The sequence below is a fragment of the Bradysia coprophila genome, assembly GCF_014529535.1.
Source record: "Bradysia coprophila strain Holo2 chromosome IV unlocalized genomic scaffold, BU_Bcop_v1 contig_144, whole genome shotgun sequence".
Classification (NCBI taxonomy): Eukaryota; Metazoa; Arthropoda; class Insecta; order Diptera; family Sciaridae; genus Bradysia; species Bradysia coprophila.
In genome coordinates this window covers 2,321,302-2,346,017 of record NW_023503373.1, presented here as the reverse complement: position 1 = coordinate 2,346,017, position 24,716 = coordinate 2,321,302, and the positions used below count along the sequence as shown (strand labels likewise).

Sequence of the window (24,716 nt, the reverse complement as noted above, 5' to 3'; positions counted from 1 at the left end):
GACCCTTCAAGTAGCTGTCGTCAATAATTACAGAAGAAGTCATTTCTATAACTACCTTCTCACACCAATTTATACAAGTTCAGCATTAGCCAAAACAAATGATTTAAGATACAGTCATTGGTGACACGTCCTACCTTTTATTTGAGTATGAAAATAATACATCTTCTGTGAAGTACAAGAAGCACCTCCTGCGGCTTATACAGCTAAATAAATCAATAGGAATGTTGCTTGTATTTTGTAATGACAACGTAACGCAGTAAGTTTAATAAGTATGATGAAACAGTCAGTAGAAAGAGGTAAGTACATAAGACATTCCACCTACATACATTTACATTCAAAGTTACTTTTTCCTTTTTACATGTGGGAAGTCCAAATCCAAGTCGACATCAAGGGTAATCAATCCGTAATGTTACACATAGCAAGACTAATTAAAATTTGAGGTAATAAATGTTAGACTCGGAATGCTAAAATGATGCTTGAGACTGTCACATTCGTCTTGGAATAACTTGTTATCTCGAATAGTAGTTTTAGTTTTATGAAGATGTACGTAGAGGTTTTTGAACAAAGTAAGCTCATTCAACTCATAAACATTCCTACAATACTGTGTATAGATCGTCTTCAAGGATGTTTGAATTGCCATCCTTGTTAAAAAAATTCATACAAATGAATGAATGAAAGAAACATTTAACGAAACTTAAGTATAATGTTACGTCTGAAAGACCCTAACTTGAAGATGATCTATAATATTTGAGATCAAAGTGGACTCACTGAAAAAGGCCCGTTAAAAATTCATCGAATCATTGATTATTTCAAGGCAGCTCTCAATATTTTCAAGCATCCAGGAAGTACTAGTTACGAACTGTTTCAGCTACTTAACCTAGGTAATTGCCCTTCTGAAGTACAAAGAAAAATTATTCGCCAAACTTGCAAAGAGAAGAAGAAGAAAAAAAAACATTTGAACGGTTACAGAAATTCAAGTTTTCCGCTAATTCTAACCAGAGGTTATGTCTTATTTCCAATTTATTGTGAATGGCAAAATCATAAACAGTTTCCTCGCACGTGTTATTTCGTTAAAATTCGTGCTATTGAGAGAATGCCGGAGAAACGTTCTCAATTGAGTCGCCTTTGACTTCAAACTCAACTGTTTTCAAACCATACAGTACGACAAATATACGGCAGTGAGGCAGATATAATATTGCTTCATATAGAAATTCCTTAGTTCAAACAAAAAAGTTATTAATAATTTCACCTCGTCTGTCCAAATGGTAAACAATTAAATATTTGTTCATTCACTTATCACACAATGATTAGTTGCATGAATGATCTTTCTACAGTGTTGAAAAAAGTAGGACAACTATCGTAAAACTGGTCTGAATTGGAACATCCAAATTTGGGTAAAATCAATAATACTCTTCCGTTGTGTGCTGTAAAATCAGCAAGGAAAAATGGAAAAAAGTGAGTTTCATAACAATTGTTTTCATAATGTTACATAAGAGTCAGGTATAGCCAAAAAATGTTGTCAATGACCGTGAAATCATCTGACTTTTGTTTAATAAAATTTTTATTGGTTTTGGTCTACGGACGGCTATACCAGAACTCATCTAATTTCGGTTTTTATGATCGAAAGTGTTCCAACATTTACAGTTTATATCTTTCGAATTAGAAGACGCCCGAATCGATATCGATGCGCCACTATGGGACCAAAGTACGTTTGTTGGCCGGTTCAAGCATTTCGCTTTCATGACAGACCCGCGAACGGTATTAACGTCCGAAGATGATTTGCATAAAGCTAAGAAGCTAGTCGAACAATATCGGTGAGTAGATCAAATAAAAATGAAATCAACACTTTTAACTGTTCAAATATGTACGTCTTGATTAGCATCATAGCGTATGGTTGCACTTTGTGTGCACATAACGTCTGATCACAACAACTGATAAGATTTGTTATAACTGTAATGTTGTTATGAGAGATTTTAGATGAGTCGAAGATAGTACTTTCTATAATTCAAGCACTTTTTTCAACGCTCTCAGCGCGTAAAATCCTTTTTATGACTCAAGATAAAAACGAAAATTGACGTTTTCGTCCTCAGTTTTGTCTCGGATCAATAAAATTCTCACAAAATATTTTTCACAACGCAGGCGAGATCATAGGTATTTTCTGCCTTCTGCTGAAACTTTGAACTCGTTTGTTGTGAAAACTGAATCCTGTTTGTCTCGGAAAAAGGTTGGAAATTGAATTTCCTCTGGTAACAACGCACTCAAAATGCAATTTCCAACTCCTTTTTGCCTTGGTGAACAAATAACTAAGAAGTTACTCAACCTTCTTATGATATCTCTCAACTCACAGACTCGGAAAAGAACCGTCCGATGTAACCAGAGACCAAATCATTTACGCCAAGAAACTCTACTCGTCCGCATTTCACCCCGATTCCGGCGAACTACAAAATGTATTCGGTCGTATGAGCTTTCAAGTACCTGGTGGAATGATCATTACTGGAGCTATGCTTCAGTTTTACCGGTGAGTCACATGTCTTAATTAACCGATGCAAATTGGAAGAACGTTTTGATTTCAATTCAAAACAACCAACAGAACAGTACCGGCCGTTGTTTTCTGGCAATTCGTAAATCAGTCATTCAACGCTTTGGTCAATTACACCAATCGTAATGCCAATTCGCCCGTTTCGGTTACTCAATTGGGAGTATCGTACGTTTCGGCTACAACCAGTGCATTAGTTGCTGCCATCGGATGCAAAAGTTTTTGGCAGAAACGAGCTGGAGCCTTAATGCTACGTTACGTACCATTTGCAGCCGTAGCAGCAGCGAATTGCGTCAATATACCGTTGATGCGTCAAAATGAACTAACTCAGGGTGTTGATGTCGTTGATGACGATAACAATGTCGTTGGTAAAAGTCGTGTTGCGGCAGTCAAAGGGATCTCACAGGTATAAAGGGTAGATTACATTTTTTGAAGCAACATTCAAGGGAATATTGTCTACCTTCGCGCGAAATAGGTTGTATTTAGCCGAGTATTGATGGCAGCACCAGGTATGCTACTTCTACCGATATTAATGGAGAAACTGGAGCGCATTAATTGGTTCAGGAGGCTACAAATTCTGCATGCACCTTTCCAAGTATTAGCCGTTGGTGGATTGTAAGATTGAATTCGTATTAACCAACATGACCAACCCTAATGCCATTCATAATTTCTCTTTACAGTTTGATATTCATGGTACCTACTGCTTGCAGTATATTTCCACAAAGATGGTAATTGAACAATTTCACGTCTGAATCGAAGATATTTTCTTTGTAAAACGAATTTTCTGTCTCGTAGTTCGATCAACATGTCGACGATACAACGCTTCGACAGCGAATTATACGGCGAAATGCAAAAGAAGCATGGCAAAAATCTACCCGAAAAAGTTTACTTCAACAAAGGGCTGTAGGAAGGTTGTCAGCGTAAACAATGGAATTGATTTAAATTTTAGTGACGTTTGAGAGGCTATGGGGCTACAATGAATTTTATTTTTTTTAACGAAGCAATATTTTAGGGCCGAGAGGCTGTGTTCATATCAGACCTTCATCCCGTGAATGCATGAATTGATATTTACAAAAACCTGATTCAAAGACACTAACGAGGACATACCTTACGTATATTTCAAATTTCAGCCGTCACACGCTGTAGACGTAGTAAAGTGGTATAATTTTCAAACCTCATGATATGCACTCATGCTCTCGGTCCATTTTCGCATTTTCATTGATCGAATGCATTTCTCTTAATTCTCGGTGTTCGGGTCAAATTTTATTTATTTAAATGTTAGGTGTACGATTGACCGGAACGGCCAAAACCTTTTTTTTTTAATTTACGATTTTTGATATGATTTTATTCAAAGCCTTCGTCGGATGTAATTAGTAAAATTAAAGAAAACTTACGATGTTGACAATAAAGAAGTTAAAAGCACAAATTTATTCATCTCCCAACAATTGTTTTAACAAAGTATCTGATTCGTCGTAGTCATCAGTTTCGGTGTGGACGGACTTGAGCACCATTAGAATCGCCACCTCCATATCCAACAGCAGTTGTGGTTTTTTGTACTATAAAAGTTGTAATTTTGATAAGTACATTGCTGCGCTATGTAGAAGCTCATCTTAACCAATTTGAGAAATGAAATGAGACAGAGAGAGAGAGAGAGAGGCATGGAAATAATGTTTTCTTCCCGGTATCCGAGTTAACACAAAAAGTAAAAGTGACTTCGCAGTCAAACATATTCCGGTGGATTTCCTGGTTTTAAAAAAATCCAATGACTAGGTTACCAGGATACGACATGAGTGCACAATCGACTTAATTATTAAACCAAAATCACCAAAAGAAAGGTAAAATGAACATCAAAAATCGTATGAGACCTATGACGGTAAGTGTAGTATTGACACAATGTGTAGCTAGTTTAACATATAGGAGAAATGCAGAAGAAAAGAGGACAATATGACAAGGTAGGTTTCAACGAAACAGGGAAATAACGAGGACAAAATGTCTGTAGTCCTAATCCTGAAGTGATTCAACAAATCGTCGACACAACTAGACCCTTTTTGAGGTTCGAAAATTTTCGTCTGCATATAGCAGCTTAGAAGATTAAGAAAGGAGCCACTCATAAAGTATGTCGCACTCAGACGAAGATAAAGGGTCAGTCGATACACTTTATAAAACTTTGACACATTTTTGTGTGACTGGACTGAAGAATGTTTATTTCTGCGCGACATGACACATGTACTTTATGACGAGTTTCGCGATTGACGAGGGGCTCCGCATTTCCTCAACCAAATTTGAATAAATTGTACGGTGGACATGGAAACAATGTTTTCTTCCCTGTAACCGAGTCATAATAACGGTAGCGAAAAACTTAAAACTAACTTTCCGGTCCATACATTTCCCAGTGTTCAGCGAAGGCTCGATTTCCCGGTACGGTAACCAAATTTTTTACAAGAAAATGTCCGGTCACTCGGTTACCGCATTATTTCCATGCCCGTTATATGGGTTGAAACATGACATGGACCATACGATTCAGTCAAAGAAGTGCGATACCCATCGCTTTATGAACGACAATGTAAGAAACTCAGGTTATATGCTGTTTGCCATCGAAATGAACAAAGGACTTACCGTTATGATCAACGTGTTATGCCGATGCTGTATTGAGATCAGTTCTTGGCTGGGCAGCAATTCACACCGTGTCAGTTCAGGTATCTGTATTTTCTTGAAATATTTCTTATTCGTAGTTCTAACAGTAATTGAACAATCATCTGGACTGGCCGTAACGGAATACGTTTCAATCGGATAGGGTAAATTGCGAATTCGCCATTCGAGGCTGCTTTTTGTTAATCGTTTCGTTAACACCGGCTGATATGAAAAAAAGAAAAGAAAATCGTTTCAACCCCATCCACATGTGTCAATGACCTTCAACCTAACCTCTGTTACAGACTCCCTTACAACAAACTTGTCTTCACTGTTTAAGCTGCGAACGAGGTCGCCCAGTTCTATTTCCCAATCTGGTTCTCCGCCCAACGCTTTTTCCCGTTTCCAGGCACGTCGTTGAAGCACACCAGTGTCCATGCTGTACTCCTCGACCATTTCTTGACCGTCAATGAATTTATAGTGGACCTTACGACATTTTCCACTGATCGCTGACGACTTTTCGGCATTTTTTATTTGGTTTAACCAATTGACAAACGACATTGTTGACGGTGATTTCGTTACAATTTTTGGTATGAAGCTGTGATGTGAGAGGGTTTTCCGGTGGGACCGTTTGCAAGCTATAATAAACAGGAAGTTTTGTTGCTTAGCAACATATGGAGTTGTTTACTTCGTTTGTTGAAATTTTTACTTGTCAATTATGAGATGAATCGACAGAAAATTGAAATGATTGTAGCTGAGTGTCACTGAAATGAATAACCCAACAATCCTGTTACTGTACACAGAGATAAGTCTAACACACAAATTGAATTTATTTTATTAAAAAGGTCATCAAAATTCGTGTGATCCGTTTGTTTGCAAACTAAAACTTGCGTAACCTCAAAATAGTCGTTGACATTTGTGCAAAACGAAATTTCGGAGTAGTTGAGGTCGACTAAAAGTAGTAGAACAAAATTTCAAAATTTGGTTGTGCGGGCTTTACCTAGAGCAAAATTAACTCAAAGTTTAGTGTCGGCAAACAGGTAAGCTTAGCCAATAACTTAAGGTACGGTCTACACACGTCTATATCAAACTATTTGTTCATGTTGATTCGCTTAATACACACCTTACACACATGGTAGACGTACATCTTAAGAACATCTTGTACTATTGCCATCAGTACTTCAAGTTCTTAAAAAACAGTTTGGATCTGTCATTCACTCAAGCCGGTTGTTTTTTATGTAGTTTCCAAAACAAAGTGGAAAAATGAAGTAAATCTCTTAAACGAAGTGCACAACTGATGTTTAACATTCCAAATCTTCCGCAGAATCAACGTCGATGGACTTCTTGTTTATTTCCCGTACGAGTACATTTATCCGGAGCAGTTTTCATATATGTTAGAGCTGAAACGAACATTCGATGCAAAGGTAATAATCAACGCAAATCGTTTGGGAAATTGCATCCAAGTTTCATGTTCATTTCGTAGGGTCACTGTCTGCTTGAAATGCCCTCGGGTACTGGCAAAACAACAACACTTCTATCGCTTGTTGTTGCCTACATGATCGAAAATCCGCACATCGTCCGAAAGCTGATTTATTGCTCTCGAACAGTACCGGAAATCGAAAAAGTTATCGCCGAACTGAAACATCTGATGAGCTACTATGAAAAGAGCGGCAGTACCAAAACAGCGGATATGGTAGGCCTGGTGCTTAGTTCGCGAAAGAATATGTGCGTTCACTCGGAAGTGAGTAAGGAACGAGAAGGCAAGGCCGTTGACGCTAAATGCTATGGTTTGACCGCCAGCTATGTCCGAGAACGACATCAGGCCGATAGTACGACGCCGGTTTGCCAGTACTATGAAGGTTTTGATATTGAAGGGAGAGAATCGTTTCTTCCACCGGGCATCTATAATTTGGATGATTTGAAGCAATACGGTCGAGAGAGGAACTGGTGTCCTTATTTTCTGACACGATTTGCCATTAATAATGCGAGCATCATCGTCTACAGTTACCATTATTTGCTCGATCCGAAGATAGCGGAGGTGGTTTCCAAGCAGTTACAGAAGGAAGTTGTCGTAGTGTTCGATGAGGCGCACAATATTGGTAAAAGACAGCATTTAGACACGCTGGACAGGACAATGTAATTTCCATCTTTTCAGATAATGTTTGCATTGACTCAATGAGTGTGAAAATAAACCGACGAACAATGGAAAAGTGTACCACTGCGCTGGGAAAATTAGATACTTTGGTGCAAGAGTAAGTGAATTGAATCATTCTACTCGCCAAAATATTGACAATTTTCCCTGAATAGAATGAAGGACTACGACACCAATCGCTTAAACGAGGAATATCAAAATATGGTGCAAGGTCTGCGGCAAGCAAGTGCTAACAGAGATGCGGATCTGGTGTTGGCTAATCCTATTTTACCGGATGATATTTTGCAGGGTATGATCCGTCGACAAACAAAGGAATTATGATTCCCACAAATAGAACCAATCTTAAATTCTGATTCTCCGTTCTTAGGTGCGATTCCCGGCAACATTCGCACAGCTGATCATTTTCTAAGCTTTCTCCGTCGCTTCGTGGAATATATAAAATTTCGGTTAAGAGTGCAGCATGTGGTGCAAGAATCTCCAGCTGGTTTCCTGAAAGATGTCCAACAAAAAGTGTGCATCGAGCGTAAGCCATTACGATTTTGTGCCGAACGCTTGGCTTCACTATTGCGAACGTTGGAAATCACCGACATGACCGAATATGGTGGCTTGGTCGTGATCACCCATTTTGCTACGCTGATATCGACATACACCAAAGGATTCACAGTAATCGTCGAACCGTTCGACGATAAAACACCAACAGTCGCAAATCCTGTACTCCATTTCAGCTGTCTGGACTCGTCGATAGCCATGAAGCCTATATTCAATCGTTTTCAAAGTGTGGTTATTACGTCGGGAACCCTGTCGCCCATGGAGGTAAAATTGGAAAATGAAACCGTGACGATTTGTGTCCAATAAATTTCGATTCACTTTTCAGATGTATCCAAAAATCTTAGATTTTGATCCAGTTATAATGACATCACTAACCATGACCCTGGCGAGACCATGCTTACTGCCAATGGTATTATCTTAACGAAAATCTAAATCATTTAAAGACATCACCTGACACTGTTGTTTGCAGATTGTGTCTAAAGGTAACGATCAAGTGGCCATCTCCTCTAAATTCGAAACAAGAGATGACACAGCGGTCATACGAAATTACGGGCAGCTACTCGTCGAAACGGCTAAATGTGTACCCGATGGAATCGTATGCTTTTTCACATCGTATTTGTACTTGGAGTCTGTGGTGGCGTCGTGGTATGATCAAGGCATTGTCGATACGTTACTGCGATACAAGTTGCTGTTTATTGAAACGCAAGATAACGCTGAAACGTCCTACGCCTTGATGAACTATATTAAGGTGAGTTCTGTTTCACATCGAAGTAGAGTGGAACGTACCTTCCCGCTTTGTTCCTTCTTCGTGAGTGATTGTTTGCACTAAAAACATCTCTTTCTTATCACTACAGGCATGCGATTGTGGCCGTGGTGCCGTACTGTTGGCTGTGGCTCGTGGGAAAGTCTCCGAAGGTGTCGATTTCGATCATCATTTGGGTAGAGCGGTACTCATGTTCGGTATTCCATACGTTTACACGCAGTCACGCATTCTGAAGGCTCGTCTAGAATATCTTCGCGATCAATTTCAAATTCGCGAGAACGACTTCCTCACTTTTGATGCAATTCGTCACGCGTCTCAATGTGTGGGACGTGCCATTCGGTAAATTATTTTCTTTTTAATTTTTTTGCCATTGCCTGACGATAATTTTGACTGTTGCTTCGTTAGCGGAAAGACCGACTACGGTATTATGATATTCGCTGATAAGCGGTTCTCACGTCAGGATAAAAGAACCAAGCTTCCGAAGTGGATCCAAGAGCATCTTACCGACAATTACTGTAATTTAAGCACAGAAGAGGCTATGCAAATCGCAAGGCGATGGTTGCGACACATGGCTCAACCCTTTACCAGGGAAGATCAGTTGGGAGTGAGTTTGCTGACCATTCAACAGCTGCAGGCTATGGAAAGGGAAAAATTAGCGAAAGAAGCGAAGGAGAAGGAAGTGAATGACGAAAATGATGATGAGATGATGTAAGGTGAAAATAAAATTTTTTTGTTACATTAAAATGACTGAACGTGTAATATCACTCTTAACACCCGAAAATATCACATGTATTCCATTCAAATTGTAATGTCGATCTAGATAAAAGTAAACAAACAACCCTACACAACACAATTACTGTTATAAAATGGCACTTTATACACCGGTATTGGTATTGTCCAGAATTCCCAACGTGTAAACAATCCATTAACCCGTGCACTTAAAATGTAATTATTCGTCCGGTCAAATCCTATTTACTGTTTCTTCTTATTCTTCTTTATCGATGCACTTCTCGATGGGGTTACTTTCGGCGTTGCATTGTTTTTCTTTAGCAAATTAGAAATGATTATCGAAGGCACACCTAGAATGAGCAAAATTCCAATGGCAATGATGAATGACACATCGATTAGGCTCTGGCTCCACATGGACAAATCCAGTGCTGCTGAACGTAAATGTTTCGCCCCATTCGTTCTCATTCTGCAAAAGATATGAAAAATACATTCGACCTCAGCGGTTCCCATGCTATCGGCTTCATTCTTACACATATTCTATCGAATAAACGGCATACTCAAGCGGATCGATCGGATTGTCTTTGAACAGTTTACTTAGGCGCTTCACATTGTCCAAATATTGTTCATTTGTTAAAACATCAGTGATGGCCTCCTGAATGGAATCTTCGGTTATATTCTGTAGACTGAGCACCCGTCCATATCCGTTACTTTCGACTTGAGCCGCATTAAAGTCCTGATCACCGAATATCGGAAGCACAATTACCGGCTTCTCGAAATAGACCGCTTCCATAAGACTCAACAGTCCACCGTTTGTTATAAACAATTTAACATTGTCATGAGCTGAAAGCCAGACCGTGAACAGGTGATCAAGTAAAAACAAAATTCTAAATAAATACCGAGAAGTGCTTGCTGGGGAACGGTTGGTCCAACAATCACATTGTGTGGATGGTCGATTAGAGTAGCATTTTCCCATTTCCATATGATTCTCATTTTACCCATGTAACCCGCGAACACTTTTACCAGGGCCGATATCTGTTCGACCGGTAAATCATGGGATTTTACTTGACTTCCAAGACTAACATAGATGACGCCTGGGAATTTTTTTTGGATGAATTTTCTTTCTCTGTTTGCAAATGTAAAACAGTGTTACTTACCCTCAGGCGCTGCCTGAACATAGTCAAATATCTCTTGGGCAATCGTTTCGGATTTGTCACTTTGCAGTATGTGTAATCCACCCACTAAAATCAGTCATTTTGTTCGTTAACAATTAATTGTAACAATGCGAAAGCTATAACAATCATACCTTGAACCATATTCGGTACGATTGCTCTTGGATATTGGAATATCGGATGCGTATTAACAAGTACAAGGCTTACGTTATGTATCAGATCGATCAAAGGAGGAAGACTTCGGTCAGGAAGGAATGATTTAAAAACCCGTTGGTAAACCATATCTTGAGCTGGCAAGTACATATAACTGGGAATGGTGAAAATAATTTCAGAATGATCAATGCTGATGCTGGGCATAGTTCTGCTATACTTACTTATACGTTATTTTCTCAAAAGCAGAAACGAGTGAATTTACAAGTCGTTGTTTGATAGACATTTTATCTGTGAAACCCAAAAAAATGTTTGGATTGTACGCCGGATTGTGAGGATTACCAACCATTTCATTTGCCCATTTATTCGTGCCGGATGAACACAATACCACACTAGGAATGTCCAAGTAATACGATAACCTAAACGATTGCAATGCATTGATGTAACGGAACTCTTAGTCACAGTATTCCCATAACAATTACCCCAGCAGTGCATCCGTTAAGTACATGTCGATTATCAGCAGGTCATAATCGTCTTTGTTCTGCATAATATCCAGTAAGACTGGATAATCCAGCGTATATTCCACTAAAGCTGTGCCTCTGTTGATTAGATTAGTCAATGAATCAATCTTCGATCGTTCATAGCGAGCCGTGAGGTGATTTTCTTCCTCCAATCCTTTCTTTATCAAAGCTTCTTTCACGCCAGCTATTCTGATTTCGGATATGTTTTCATGTTTTTCACGCATTGTGAATTGACTGAAGAAGGTGATCTGTAATAGTTGGCTCGAGATAAATTCAAAATTGTAATTGAGAAGACCAGATTATTCACACCTCATGTCCACGGTCGGCCAGTTCAGTAAGCACAACCTTTCCCAAAGTAAAATGTGATTTCACATCGCTTGGAAACACAGCCAGTATTTTTGCACCGTCAATCAGATGCACTGAGCACATCAATGTCAACAAAAAAATTCGGATATTTGCCATTTTTCGGTCCAGAATTCCACAGAACGACTTCGTTTACGTGTCGTATTCCAATTGAATCTCATTACCTCTATTCAAAAGTAATAATTGACCCGGACTTATCTATGCATAGGTACTGATAACGAACTCCAAATTTTGATTTATCGGATTCAGCGACACCACTCGAAACGATGTTATTAAGTAATGTATTTGTACTTATTAGACACCGCACACAATTCAGAAATTCTCTACTTGAACTAAGTTAGTTGAATGCATTCCTTTTGCCCGAGTTTCACATTTGTAATCCAATTAAAGGTTCCATGTCCGGTGTTTTTGGTTTACTTTTAAAAGAAAGACGAACACTATAGGTGAACTTATGTATTTAAATGTCACAGAATGACATTTTTATAGACTCTCTCTTTATGTCATTGTATCTCATTCACTGATTAGACTCCATGGACTCCATTCACAATTTGCTCTTCATTAAAGATAGACATAGATATTGTTATTACCATTGAGTAAAAGTTTTATTAGAGAAGCGACGAAACAATGATATCCATCCGTTATCGACTGCGACGACAAAACTAAGCGACAAACTCTGTCTAATGTTATCTTATATGACAAAATTCAAATCAAAACCGATAACGTAAAAGATTCTTGTAACCAATCTATGGAAAATATTTACTTAGTAAAACAATTGAAGTAGTAGACACGATAATTATACTTGTGTAGTGTCAACCGTCCGGAATAAATAAATCTGTCGCAAGAGTTCATTCATAGATAGTTTTATTAAGATTACTACTAATACTGATACTCTGGCCCATCATATCTATGTACATTTGTCAAGCAAACCGCCCGGTCGAGTTGCAAATAAGGCAGGAAACTTCAAATTGGGAAAATATAAGAAACTATGTAATAGAAGACAATTACATTATAATCATTCCATTTGCAATAGACCATGGGGACCTAGGACCATGGTCTACTGAAGCAGATCAATTCATTAACGTTTTAGGAAAGTTGCGACCGAAAAGAAATTGAAGATGTACTTGAAACAAAGAATCGTCATCATTGCACTTCAACGTTCCAACGCCGCTTGTATAATGGGAACGTTCGGAGGCGATTTGAAGAAGTTAGATGAAATCATGAAAATAATTTTTGTTTTGTGTTTATTGTGAGATTAATTTAGTTTAAGTTTACTAAACTAAGTTATCTTTCTCCAGGCCAGTTCCACCGGTTCTGGATAAATAGATTACGGTAACTTTTCTTAAGAATAGAATCCACTCCATGGAATATTTTTAATATTCTGATACAAATTTAGGTTTATGGAAATGAATAAACCACTAATTCGATTCTGTTGAGATTATTGACGTAATCTAATTCCAAAAACCAATCAAGGCAAGAAAATTGAACCGAATTCATTCAGCAATTTTGTGAGAGTCTCCATCCATAGCAATGTGTGAATCTGGTATTTCCTCTTGAGCCCTGTTCCAACGGTAGGTGGAAATCTGTAAATTTCGTTGACGAAGGGTTTTCAAAGAGACCGTCATTTTCGAGAAATTTCAAGAATTTTCCTATTGTTTTCCAAGGTGGTAGTTTTTATTGATTATTCTGGATCTGGATGTATTTCAGGGATTTTTTTACATTTTCAATGATTTTCTTCTCTATATTTGATTTTCTTGACCGTTTTTAAGGATTTTCTATGATTTCGAGTATTTTCTTGAAGATTTCTATAGATTTTCTACGAAATTACTCAATTATGGAAGATTTGCTAAGAATTTTTGGAAAACCAAACTAAGCTAACTAACCGGACATTTTCATCATGCGGGAATTCTATGCACTGAAAATTTTACGAAACTTTGTCCACTTAATAACAAATTTGTACGTTAATTGGCAGGATTTTGAATTTAGGCCTCCTAACAGACAGAACCAATATTAGAACGCTACTTAAACTTACAATCAGTGAATCGGTAAGGTCATTCCCTTTCGGAAGTGTACAAAAACCATTCGAGAAATTGAAATCGCTAAACATCGAAAGTTGTAACCTCGGACAAGAAGTACCGTTCAATACGATCTTCCCGTGTCTAAAATCTTTGAAGTTGGGCTCATCCATAGTAATGCTACCATACAAGGGAAGTAATTTGCTACCTTGTATCAAGATGAGTAAATTATCAGAGTCCGAGATACTTTTATTTATCATGATACGGCATAGGTTTCTTCCATCGTACGGTAAAAACGAATTTTGACAGGCCGAAAATAACCGACCGTCATCCACAGAAGCAAACATAACCGCATCTTAAACAAATTTGTTCGTTAAAACTTCAAAGTGAGGTTGTGTTGGCCTTGGAAGAAACCTATAAGAGATTATTATTTTTCTGTTGACATTGGCTTTGTTGCAGCGACATCTTTCAGTGAAATGGTCAATTTTTCTCTGTGAGGTAGTCTTGATAGAATTAAGAATAAAAAAATTGATGCCGTAATTCCTTTCCTGCTTAGTGGAACGAACTGAAATGTCAGCAATAAGACGCCTGGATTCAAGGAATGGAAGTTCAAGACGTTGTGGATAGGCTGATAGTCGACCATACACCAATTGAATTTGCTTATGTCAAGTAGAGTAATAAATGACGACAGTCATGGTACACTGTCTTTCATTTTTACACTATTGCAAGGTCATGCAGATAGTGTTAATATATGGAAAATATATTGCGGGACGGAAACGCCGATTAATTTAAACGATTAAGCTTTTATTGCGCTAATAGAATGTAAAGTTAACAGAGCTTTTTTAATGTTACGAAAACCTGTAAATTCTCTCTGGTAAATAGTGTCATGTTTGTCATTAATTTAGAATATTAAATTAAATTCCTGAAAGTACATTTAAGTGTTGAATGTTTAAACTTAATTCGCCTGCTGTTAAAATTAAATTATTCATTTGCAATATTTTATACTCGTGCACCATCAGGTTAAACGGACACAACATAGTTTACAACACAACTATATTTTGCTAACATTAAGTTTAAACTTTGCTTAGTCTATGATTTTAAGATTTCAGTGATATAATTAGTTCTTCATTAGGTCTTAAATGGAAGTTTGATTACGTTTCTTATTTGGACATTTTTATTTTGACGAGTGGGAAGTTTGTAGGTTAAGGATCCCATTAGCCGAACGAATAGAAAATTTGATAAATGACCGGCACGAACGAGTGGATGGTAATCGTTCCCTTTTATTTCGACCAACTTTTAACTTACCAACTGAGTTCTCGCTCATGTCAACATGTACCATAGCAAAACTGAGGGTAAGTCTTCCCGTAATAGAACGTTTTTCTTGCTCGGTATAGTCAAAATAAAAATGTGAAAACAATTATTCGCTAAGTTGTTTTAGTCACGAAGCCTCGCGGAAATGAAAATTACAGTAAATGCCATTTGGTAATGAATCGTTTCCATGTGGTCCATTATCGCAACTGTCACTAGGTAATGAATCATTTCCATGGGCTCTTGCGAATAAAACGAGATTTTGAAAATATATAACTGGATAACACTGTGCCATGTGGCTGCCGTGTCAAACAATTTCGATTTAAAAAGTAAAATATAAATATTTCATCAGTTTGTCTTTTGTATACTCGATTAAATATCACGTTTTGCTTACATCTTAAAAAAGGAAAATTTTGTCTAAAAATATATTTTCTCTTCTTTAATTTCATAAAAAATACTGAGGCCCGATTTTCACCCGCATCCATTTAATAACAATTCCCAGTAAATCCTGTTCCTTATAGGTTTGTCGATATAACAGCACTAACGCCGTGAACAAGTACCTGGATAAATTCGAAATATGTTTGAGTGTGTGAACGATGAAACAGCATCGTGCTCATCACTTACCGTGGGTGGTAAATCGGCTGTCAATTCTGTTAAAAGCTCCAAGTATTGTACACTGGTTTCCGTCCAATTCGGTGAGTCGATGCGCGGAGGCTTGGGCAGGTAAATGAATATTGCTGCCGTTTGATCCGATCGTTCACGTAACATTTGATTGACTCTGCTCGAAAGTGACAATTTGAACTACATTGCAGAAGTAGACTGAGAAAAATCGCCTGGCTTACCTTTGCATATACAATTTCGAGCGATTCTTATTTTCATCCGTAACCGAAACGCTATCATATTCCGGAATATTTGTAAATTGCTGTAAAGCTCCGCTGTTTCGCATGATTTCCTCGTTTTTCGACCACTCTGGAATCTGGTGAATTGTCGCACTGATTCGTAACAGTTTCAACATTTGATTCAGTTTGTATTCGGCTGGCTTCTCGAATTGGATGCTGTTTACACTGAAATTGCTGCATGAAATTAACACTTTGATGTCGATGTTCAATTAACGATTTCTGTGCTAGATTTTACCTGCTGGTGTCAATGTCATCAGATTCACATAAAAATACGCGCATATGCAAGCGCTTCCACGACGGTAACATGTTTATAATGCATCCCAATTGCATCATAAACATGGAAACGACATCGAACGGATTGTCATTTTTCGGATCAAAAACGTTAATTGGCCACACCTGAAATGTAGACACTCCATTAGCATCGTGGGGATAGTATACATCATCAACAACAACTTACGTCGATGTATTTTATGTGATTTGAACGGTGAACAAGAAGTTTGTCCATGCGGTCAAAGTGTCGGCACAGGCAGATATTCTTTTTCATTCGCAGCACATCACCAATGATTGCTACGTATTCCCTTGGCGACAGAGGCTTTGGATCGTTTTGCCTGCGTATCGGAAATAGACGATGCCCACCCTCATTGAATGCGTTAGTTTGATAAGGAGATGTTTCACTGGAAGATGTACGATCATCAATGGCTTTATTTCATATCACAAAATGTTGGACATACCTTTCGAAAAAGTCTCTCGACACCTCCTCGTCGTAGAATCCCAGTACAATCGTATTGGGCTTCATAGCACCAATGCCAGATATGCGAATCAAATGTTGAATCCCCTCGCGTATACTCTTCGCCATAGTTATCTCTGCGAAAGCCTTTACCTTCATATGATCGATTAATGTCAGCCAGTCTTTGTACTCGTCGACAGTCGGATCGGTGTTCGATTCGAATTGACTAAAGTCACCCACTTTCACATGACCGAGGACATACAATCCACCTTTCTTCAGATCATTGACAAAATCTATTAAGGGACAGCATGTCCGCGGATTGGAAACCAGCAAAAGCATTTGGGGACGCCAGAATTTTACGTGATCTTTTCTCGAATCCAACATTAGCAAATATTTTCGCACTTGATGAAACATCAGAGCTTGAGAAATCGAACCCCATTGATGTCCTTGCGATGTTGACGAAAAGATGTGCAATCCAATAACGAGCACCAGGCACATTATGATGCTTAGTGAAGCGTAAATCGGATTTATCACAAACATCATGATCAGTGTTCCGATCAGTCCGACGAAACACGTGTGCCACGAAAAGAACTTGAACGACGGTCTGAAGTTTGGAGCTCCGGTTAGTTCAATACCCAGACAGGCCAGATTTGTTGCCATGTAGGACAGCATGAACAAAACTGAATTGATTTGAGCGATAATATTCAACGATCCAATAATTAAGATGCACTCAACCAAAGCCCAACTGATGAATACAGCTGCTACTGGGTTTCCTTTCCACGTACCATACGTCACTACATTCAATATCCTCCCGTAAACTTTATCCTTCGCCAGTGCCTCCAAAACGCGACTCGATCCAATTAGATTACTCAGTCCCGTTGAAAACGTTGCTGTCAATATTCCCACGGCAACAAAACCCGGCCAAATATTGATCGGCATTAGGAATAAGAAATCGTTTTGCAGGAGAAATCTTGGAGTTGTCGAGCTGATTAAAACGGATAACAGCAGATAGCAAATGAATGTGAAGGCAACAGCCGATAGTGTGCCAATTGGTATGCTGCGCGATGGACTCTTCAATTCACCAGACATGTTAGCACCTGAAAATTAAATACAAAAGACCAACATCTAATGACCATCATGCGCAGTAATGCATTCGGATCACTCACCAGCCATAATACCAGTCACACCAGAAAATAACACACCGAAAACTATTGCAAAATTCACTTCCTTACCACCTGGAAAAGAAATTTTTCAGTTAACATAGAGGTAAATATTAGTTGAAGCCTTCTTCAAAGGCACTCCAGACCCAATGCCATACCTGAGGTATAGTCAGAGGTGTAATTTTCATACAGATTCGACTTGAGCGTGTCAACGGATAGACCTGTATAATTGACATATACCGGTACCGGATTCGACTGGTTTCGCACCAATTGATTTTCTTCGGGTATGGTGACCTATAAATGGAGAACATCATTCGCAAATGATATTGAACGTTTGTGTTGTCGTACGATTTAGACTTACCGTAATTACGGTTTGAACCAAGAAACTGATGTATGTGGAACAGAGGCAGGCCACAACTATGACCCAAATACCGGCAACGACTGAATGGATGGGGAAACGGAAATATTGATATTTCAGGGAACAAATTAAATTAAACAGAATTGACCTACTCTTTGCGAACATAGACGCTCCTACTAAACAAACAATCAACATTAATGTGTTTACTAATGTGCACAGCAAAAATCGCCACCATTTCCCATCTGGTATGAGTCCCGCCTCATCTCCGTAGTAGCCACCAGGGCCAAGGTTCTCAACTATTCCTTCCACACAACCCGATATGGCCAGAGCGCAGCCAACAACATTTGCCAGAAAGAATAATGTTCCAATCGATCCACCAAACTCAAGTCCTAACGTTCTGCTGATCATAACTGTTATTCGAATTACGCTTGTTAAGGCAAATTACAATTAATTATTTGAATGGAATAGACTGTTTGGGAATGCGAACATTTAGAAGAAATCATTGTCAAGGATACAATAAACACCGCCTCCTTCTACAGCACCATTCGTTGAAATAGCACACACTGACGCAACGGTAAACAGTAAGATCAAATAAGCGATTACGAATTGCAATAGAACTGTGTATAGTCCGGCGTTACCAACGAGAAAACCTTTGACAAAAATGCTGTTACATCAGTTCGTAAAAAAAAAGTTGTGTGAAAGTTGGATGACTCACCGACACGAATAAAGAGCAACGCACTAAACATAGACAGCGACACAGGACTGAATACACCAGCAAACGTCCCCAAAGTCTTGGTGGATCGATCATCGGAGATACCAAATTCGACGTAACCATCGGATGTACCACTCGGATTGGGTACATTGCTTCCGAGAATAGATCCGAATCGACGGAATATTTTCAAACCAGATCCAGCGATGGGCGCAGTTTCACTTTCACGGACATCGTTGTTTGTACTGTGCAATGGATTCACTTCAGGGGCATGCATTTCAGTTAGAATGCTGTATACAAACAGAAAAATGAATCTGATAAGAATCATCAATCACCCACCCACTTTATCATCGACAATTTTAATTCCAATTTTTCTTTCACTTCAAACTTACTCAAATTCGATAAAAGTAAATGTGGTCAAGAATTATTGTGCTGTTTGCTGGATGCTTAATTGATTGATTTTAAAATACGCACATCTCAAACACAATAAGTAACTTTTCGAGGAAAAATATTATTCTTTTTCTCTTTGAAAATGAAGTTGTGTACACAAAACTACTGTCAGCTGTTCATCGATAAACGTCACAGGGTGAATCATCTTTGTATTGTTCGTATGTTACTAAATTGTGGAAGACACGTCCCAGCAAATATAAATATTGTGGCGCGGAGAAATTGTAATTCAAATTTCTAATCAAGTGAAACCTACTAACCAACATGAAACGTGTAATGTGATACGAGAAAAGCTTTTTAAAAGATTGTCCATAATTTGTAATGTGCTAGTCGTTTGTAATAGTTATTTGTGTATCTGTTTTTAACTACAACTGTTCGGGCTTCAACTCGCGAAGTTACCTAAAATCAATCGTCCAAAACAGATATTCAAAAAAAATGTTCATGTAAGGGGTCGAAAACTCGAGAAAAATCTCAAAATTCCCTCATTTTTAGCCCGACACATGAAAAAATATAAAATATGGACCATTGGGCCACGTGAAGCAAAAGAATCAGTGAAAATCTTGATTTAATTTCAGCGATATTTCCTTCACTGCTACGGTGTGAGAGGTCGATACTAAGTGCCGTCTTTAGATGGATTCTTCCGAGGGGGAGACAACAATGGAAAATCGTGTCCCACCGTTCGTCCATTCGCCAATTATTCGCCTATTATTTCCCCATTATTCGCCCTTCATTCGCTCATTATTCGCCTTTTTCGTTTAATATTCGCTTAACACTGTCCCACCATTCGCTCGTGTTGTTTCCCCCTCGGTTTCTTCTGAAAACAGCCTATTGAAATCGGACGCATTTTCTAGTTGAATTTCATATAGGAAGAACTTCGACCTTGAAAACCAAAACCACTTTCAAAAAAATTCTTCGAAGCTTTTGAGGCTAGCAAGAGGTCATCAAAAATCGAAAACTTGCACTTTTCTTACAAAAATTTCGCCAGTGTGGCACGAGCCTTACAGGGTCGTGTGAGTTGTCATGTACTATTGAGCCGAATAGACACTTATTGGTTTTAAAACTCAGCCACACTGACATATGTGCAGGTTAAGTTTTCAACCGATGGCTTACACTGTTCTTACAGAAATTTCTCGAGGTATACAAAACGTGCATGGTCGTGTGAGGTATCATGTGAAAGGTAATATTATGTGCTTTTGGGCCAAATAGAGTCTTATATGGTTTGAATGTATCTACGATGAAATAGAAGTTGAAATGTTAAAGAGCCCATATTTCATCGCATATTCATCCAAACCCCATAAGACCCGAAAGTACATAAAATTACCTTTACATGCTACATGCGTCGAAAACCGTACTTTTCATGTTTCAAGCACTTCTTTCGAAGCCCTCAGCATGTAAAATCCATTACATAACTCGGGATAAAAATGAAAAGTCTCGTTTTCGTGTGTTTATTGACCTCGGCTTCGTCTCGGATCAGCAAAATTCACACGAAAACTCTACTTTTCATCTTTTATATCCCTAGTTATGTAAAATACTATTACAAAGACATCCTATATAACAATGTACATTTCGTGTACACCTCGAGAAACTTCTGTAAGAACAGTGTAAGTTCTCAGTCTTTTTCGATTGAAAATGTCAACTGCACATATTTCAGTGTGGATGAATTTTAAACCCAATAGCTCCCTATTCGGCTCAATAGTACATGTGATTACATATCTAAAGGCCCACACGACCCTGTAAGGCTCGTGTAACTAGAGAAATTTTTGTAAGAAAAGTGCAAGTTTTCGGTCACCTTTCACCCTGTCACACAAGCTTCGAAAATGCGTCCGATTTCGGTGTGCTGTTTTTCAAAAGAATACCTCTCAGCTTTTTGACGCAATGAGAAAATTTAAAAAAAATAAGCTAGATTTGTGTGCTGAGTGTCAAATATACATACCAGGCGCCAAATTTGATTGTTTTAATTAGCTCAGAAAATCGTTTTTTGTAAGTTCGGGCTCCAGATTTATCCAAAAGAATTTTACCGATAAACTTTTTCAATTTTTTTTGTTAGTAAAAACCAAATTCCAAATCATTTTATTTCGTTAAACAAAGAGAATGTAACATCATCACTGTTTGTTACGTTGAAGACGATAGTTATTAACTTCTACACCTTCCCAGTGTTTGTGTTCGTCCCTCACTCGGATGAATACTCTGTAAAAGTGAAGTTAATTAATGGCCTTTTTGACTTGTTTCATGTTTCAAAACCTACGTCTTCATCAACAGTTCATAAATTCCAGCCTCTTTGTCAGTAAGCCCATCTAGATATGCGCTCATATTGTGATTCAAGTATTCCATTTTTTCCATTCCCACCAGAAATGTAGCGACCGTATTGTTCGGAATGTGCAAACAATGATAAGTGGCTAATTTACCTAACTCTACATTGTTCTCGCAGCAAATCCTTGACGCTTCATCAACAATTGCTTTCAGCTCTTTCGAAGCTGAATGCCAGGTAGGTGTTGCACGGTTAGTCAGCAGTCCGCAACCGGTCAAAGCAGCGTTGATCACTCCCACTTTTTGGTCTTCGAAAAATGGCAAATATTCCAGCAACGAATCGTCAGTCATTAAATAACGGGCATATGTTAGCACAGTATCAAATTTTCCTTCTCCTTTAATGAGCCCCTCTTGTAAAACTTTTAATGGGTAACCGTTAATTCCGATTGCACGAATTTTCCCAGATTTTTTTAGTTCTAAACATGCCCTGAAAGCCCCATTTATGACTTCGTCAATATTGTCAGCGAACTCTACATCATGTAGCTGATAAAGGTCAATATAGTCTACACCAAGACGACTAAGGCTCTCGTTTATACTCAAAATTGTGCGCTCGTAGCTAAAATCAAACCGATTAGGTCCCGTTCGATCGTATCGACAAGTTTTCGTAGCGATATAGTAAGCCTGACGTGGTATATCCTTAAGAATCCTTCCAACATTCGTCTCAGACTCGCCCACAAAAATTCCATAGAATGGAGCGGTATCAATGTAATTGATTCCTCTCTTGAACGCTTCATGTACCGTTTCTCTAGCTTCATCAAAATTCAAATCACCAAACAATCCATTACACAATGTTCCACCACCAATTGACAGCTTTGATACAATCATATGTGTGCCTCCTAATTGCCGGTACTCCATTCGCTTGACTTGATCTTCATAGTGAAAGCCTGTGACGAAGGTCGGTGGAAGTGGCATCTTGTGCTGTTGTGTCAGGCCAATAAATTTCGTTACACGGACAACACCTACTTTTATCACTTTTAAGAAAGCACTTGTGAGTAAAAAATGATAAGAGGAGTTTAATCGTCACAATTACGCTTTCACACAAGCAACATGAATGAAAAACTTTAATTCAAAGCAAACAGCACAGCTGAGTAGAAAAACCTATCTGTACACTTTTATCACAAGAAGAACGTAAACAGGCTAACATTTGAAACCGAAGAAATTTATTTTCCTTTTTTCAATTTTAGACACTTCTGTGATAAATGACTATGATTAGTTTAACGCCACAACAATATGAGAAGTATTGAGTGTTAGTGCTTCTCTGAGCTGGATTGGTGCTTGTCATTTTCTCGTTTTGTTTCTGTCTTATCTAATCTTTCGGCTGAAGTGAAAACAATTCGAATTGGCATGGTTGTCGAATTTCTGGGGGATCAACCACCAAACTGTAGCAGATTGGATATGTAGAAATTTTATGAATTAGATTAGATTACAAGTCGACAATTTTGAAAGCATTGTAGCACCAGTAGAATTACTTACGTCTGCTACTTCTCTTGATCTTAATATTTCAAAATGATTGATGCAAAATCTTTTACTTCATTATTTTAAACATACTTTTTCACATGAGAATTACATATACAGATTACATAATGACTGACCGCTTGTATCAGCCTTATTCATTCGTGAGACTATTAGAATGCCTCTTTTAATAGCCATCTTCTTACGCATCGTTTCAATTACCCCACAATAACTTTCACCACCCGTGATTGCAAGCAATTATTCAATTCGTATCAATTTTACTTGAAATGACAGGAAAATTGACGAAAGGCTATTGGTTCAGGAAAAATACATTTTAAACATTGAAATGGTTGAATAAATTCGATCTTATGCCTCGCCTTATATACTTTCATGCTACCTCTTTCTTCTGTCCTGCAAACAATAAAAATGCCCAACAAATGCAATTATTCTACGCAAATTAAAATATTATTTTAAATTAACATATTAAATCGAAATGTGCGCTCCGTTTGATCTATTCATCCAACCGTTTTCATTAAATTGCAATTTCTACATTGTAATGGCAGAGAAATAGGCATTATTATACGGGTATTCGATTCTATAAGTAAGAAAATTATAAACACACGTCGCCGGAAGTTATTTTATCAGCCATCCGCTAGCGTATGAAATTTGTATACTATGAATGCAGAAGAGAAAAAAAAATTAGTAGAACGAACATACATCAACGGTTTACCGATTATAATAATAAAACTGAGGTCTCTTAATGCTTACCAAAGCGTGAAAATGACAGAGATTAATCATAAATTTTTACTTTTGCATGCAACCGAGCCATCTCCCCTACTGTAAGCGGTGTGAGAAAAGGGATTTTCGAGATGATTTTCTTTTTAAATCTATGACTCGTCTTAAATGCGGTATATTGTCGTAACAGCAATAGAGAAGTCATACAGAAATATCGGTTCGTAGGTAAATTAATTTAGCGCACAAGAGACGCACAAAATACAATTTTGTTTGAGTTAACGTTATAGCCCAATGCTCATAATTCTTTACTCAAAGTTATAGACGCATTTGCTTATAAATAATAATTTTTTACTTGACTGAAAATTATATGTGTATAATATATAGGTAGGCATAAGCCGATTTGGTAATTCAATAATTACTAAGTTGAGGTTGAGAACTTGAAAGGATTGTGCCGACAATGGATGGTATCGTATATCGTTGTGTATAATATTATATGTACTATTGGGACGTTCGAACCGTTGTTTTTCAATGAATGCTTTAAAATCAAAAATGGTTCTGCATTTAAATTACGAAGTGCAGAAGTGAATGCAGGTAGACTTCGTTTGACTACAGCTAATTGCAAAACGCAACACAACAGTATTTTGCAAATAGTTGACTTTTCGCCAAGCTGGCGGTTAGGTTTCGATATTTTTTTTTGTATTAATTTGCGGTGTGGTGTATACGCTGGATGTTCTACTGTATGACCGTTTTAAAGACGTAACTTAGAGTACTCACTTAATGTTTGTTTTAATTGAAATGTCTTCGTTTCTTGTCATAAAATATCCAAAAGGATGCTCACATTTAGAATCACGTTGATACATCAACAAAATATTAAGTAAAAAGAAAATATTTTCTCGCTTTTTTATAACTCAACTTACATTTCCGCTTAACGGCTTTCATCTTATCAGACCTATTAGCGCTGAAATCTTTTACATATAAAGATTAACTTTCTTTAGATCGTACCGGCGCTATTTTGATTGAAATATCGTCATCGCCGGAGGTA

At 37.9% G+C, this 24,716-nt stretch overlaps 6 protein-coding genes across 10 annotated transcripts; 2 read left to right on the top strand and 4 right to left on the bottom strand.

The window, feature by feature from the left end:
- The first annotated feature begins 1,130 nt into the window (after positions 1-1,130).
- LOC119071265 (sideroflexin-2) lies at positions 1,131-3,970 on the top strand. 4 transcript variants are annotated; one of them, XM_037176124.1, is made up of 8 exons: positions 1,131-1,265; positions 1,312-1,455; positions 1,667-1,814; positions 2,348-2,518; positions 2,591-2,942; positions 3,012-3,151; positions 3,217-3,264; positions 3,332-3,963. In XM_037176124.1, the coding sequence occupies exons 2-8, from the start codon at positions 1,446-1,448 to the stop codon at positions 3,441-3,443; spliced, it is 981 nt and encodes a 326-aa protein (XP_037032019.1). In that variant the 5' UTR covers positions 1,131-1,265; positions 1,312-1,445; the 3' UTR covers positions 3,444-3,963. The 4 variants fall into 4 exon arrangements, with proteins under 4 accessions (XP_037032019.1, XP_037032018.1, XP_037032020.1 ...); XM_037176123.1 differs by having other exon boundaries at positions 1,132-1,265; positions 1,664-1,814; positions 3,332-3,970; XM_037176125.1 differs by having other exon boundaries at positions 1,132-1,265; positions 1,312-1,459; positions 1,664-1,814; positions 3,332-3,970.
- Positions 3,935-6,081, bottom strand: LOC119071311 (protein DPCD). Its single transcript, XM_037176190.1, has 4 exons — positions 5,874-6,081; positions 5,459-5,802; positions 5,153-5,389; positions 3,935-4,092 (listed from the first exon to the last, which is right to left on the bottom strand). Exons 2-4 carry the CDS (start codon positions 5,723-5,725, stop codon positions 3,964-3,966), a joined length of 633 nt encoding a protein of 210 aa, XP_037032085.1. The 5' UTR covers positions 5,726-5,802; positions 5,874-6,081; the 3' UTR covers positions 3,935-3,963.
- A 260-nt stretch (positions 6,082-6,341) lies between these two features.
- On the top strand, positions 6,342-9,375 carry LOC119071156 (general transcription and DNA repair factor IIH helicase subunit XPD). The gene is made up of 10 exons (XM_037175907.1): positions 6,342-6,432; positions 6,489-6,588; positions 6,648-7,263; positions 7,320-7,416; positions 7,472-7,605; positions 7,684-8,129; positions 8,191-8,274; positions 8,335-8,613; positions 8,720-8,967; positions 9,034-9,375. Exons 1-10 carry the CDS (start codon positions 6,428-6,430, stop codon positions 9,338-9,340), a joined length of 2,316 nt encoding a protein of 771 aa, XP_037031802.1. The 5' UTR covers positions 6,342-6,427; the 3' UTR covers positions 9,341-9,375.
- On the bottom strand, positions 9,362-12,039 carry LOC119071198 (UDP-glycosyltransferase UGT5). Its single transcript, XM_037175984.1, has 8 exons — positions 11,507-12,039; positions 11,159-11,445; positions 10,901-11,095; positions 10,661-10,833; positions 10,512-10,595; positions 10,254-10,448; positions 9,888-10,197; positions 9,362-9,823 (listed from the first exon to the last, which is right to left on the bottom strand). The coding sequence occupies exons 1-8, from the start codon at positions 11,657-11,659 to the stop codon at positions 9,601-9,603; spliced, it is 1,620 nt and encodes a 539-aa protein (XP_037031879.1). The 5' UTR covers positions 11,660-12,039; the 3' UTR covers positions 9,362-9,600.
- Positions 12,040-14,355: 2,316 nt separating this feature from the next.
- LOC119071147 (solute carrier family 12 member 9) lies at positions 14,356-19,306 on the bottom strand. 2 transcript variants are annotated; one of them, XM_037175875.1, is made up of 13 exons: positions 19,126-19,306; positions 18,740-19,023; positions 18,540-18,674; positions 18,177-18,434; positions 18,028-18,107; positions 17,825-17,960; positions 17,673-17,741; positions 16,511-17,603; positions 16,237-16,453; positions 16,015-16,175; positions 15,723-15,953; positions 15,505-15,658; positions 14,356-15,440 (listed from the first exon to the last, which is right to left on the bottom strand). In XM_037175875.1, exons 2-13 carry the CDS (start codon positions 19,008-19,010, stop codon positions 15,396-15,398), a joined length of 2,850 nt encoding a protein of 949 aa, XP_037031770.1. In that variant the 5' UTR covers positions 19,011-19,023; positions 19,126-19,306; the 3' UTR covers positions 14,356-15,395. The 2 variants fall into 2 exon arrangements, with proteins under 2 accessions (XP_037031770.1, XP_037031771.1); XM_037175876.1 differs by having other exon boundaries at positions 15,723-15,944.
- Positions 19,307-21,212: 1,906 nt separating this feature from the next.
- Positions 21,213-22,734, bottom strand: LOC119071254 (L-galactose dehydrogenase-like). Its single transcript, XM_037176098.1, has 2 exons — positions 21,426-22,734; positions 21,213-21,367 (listed from the first exon to the last, which is right to left on the bottom strand). Exons 1-2 carry the CDS (start codon positions 22,397-22,399, stop codon positions 21,283-21,285), a joined length of 1,059 nt encoding a protein of 352 aa, XP_037031993.1. The 5' UTR covers positions 22,400-22,734; the 3' UTR covers positions 21,213-21,282.
- Positions 22,735-24,716: the final 1,982 nt, after the last annotated feature.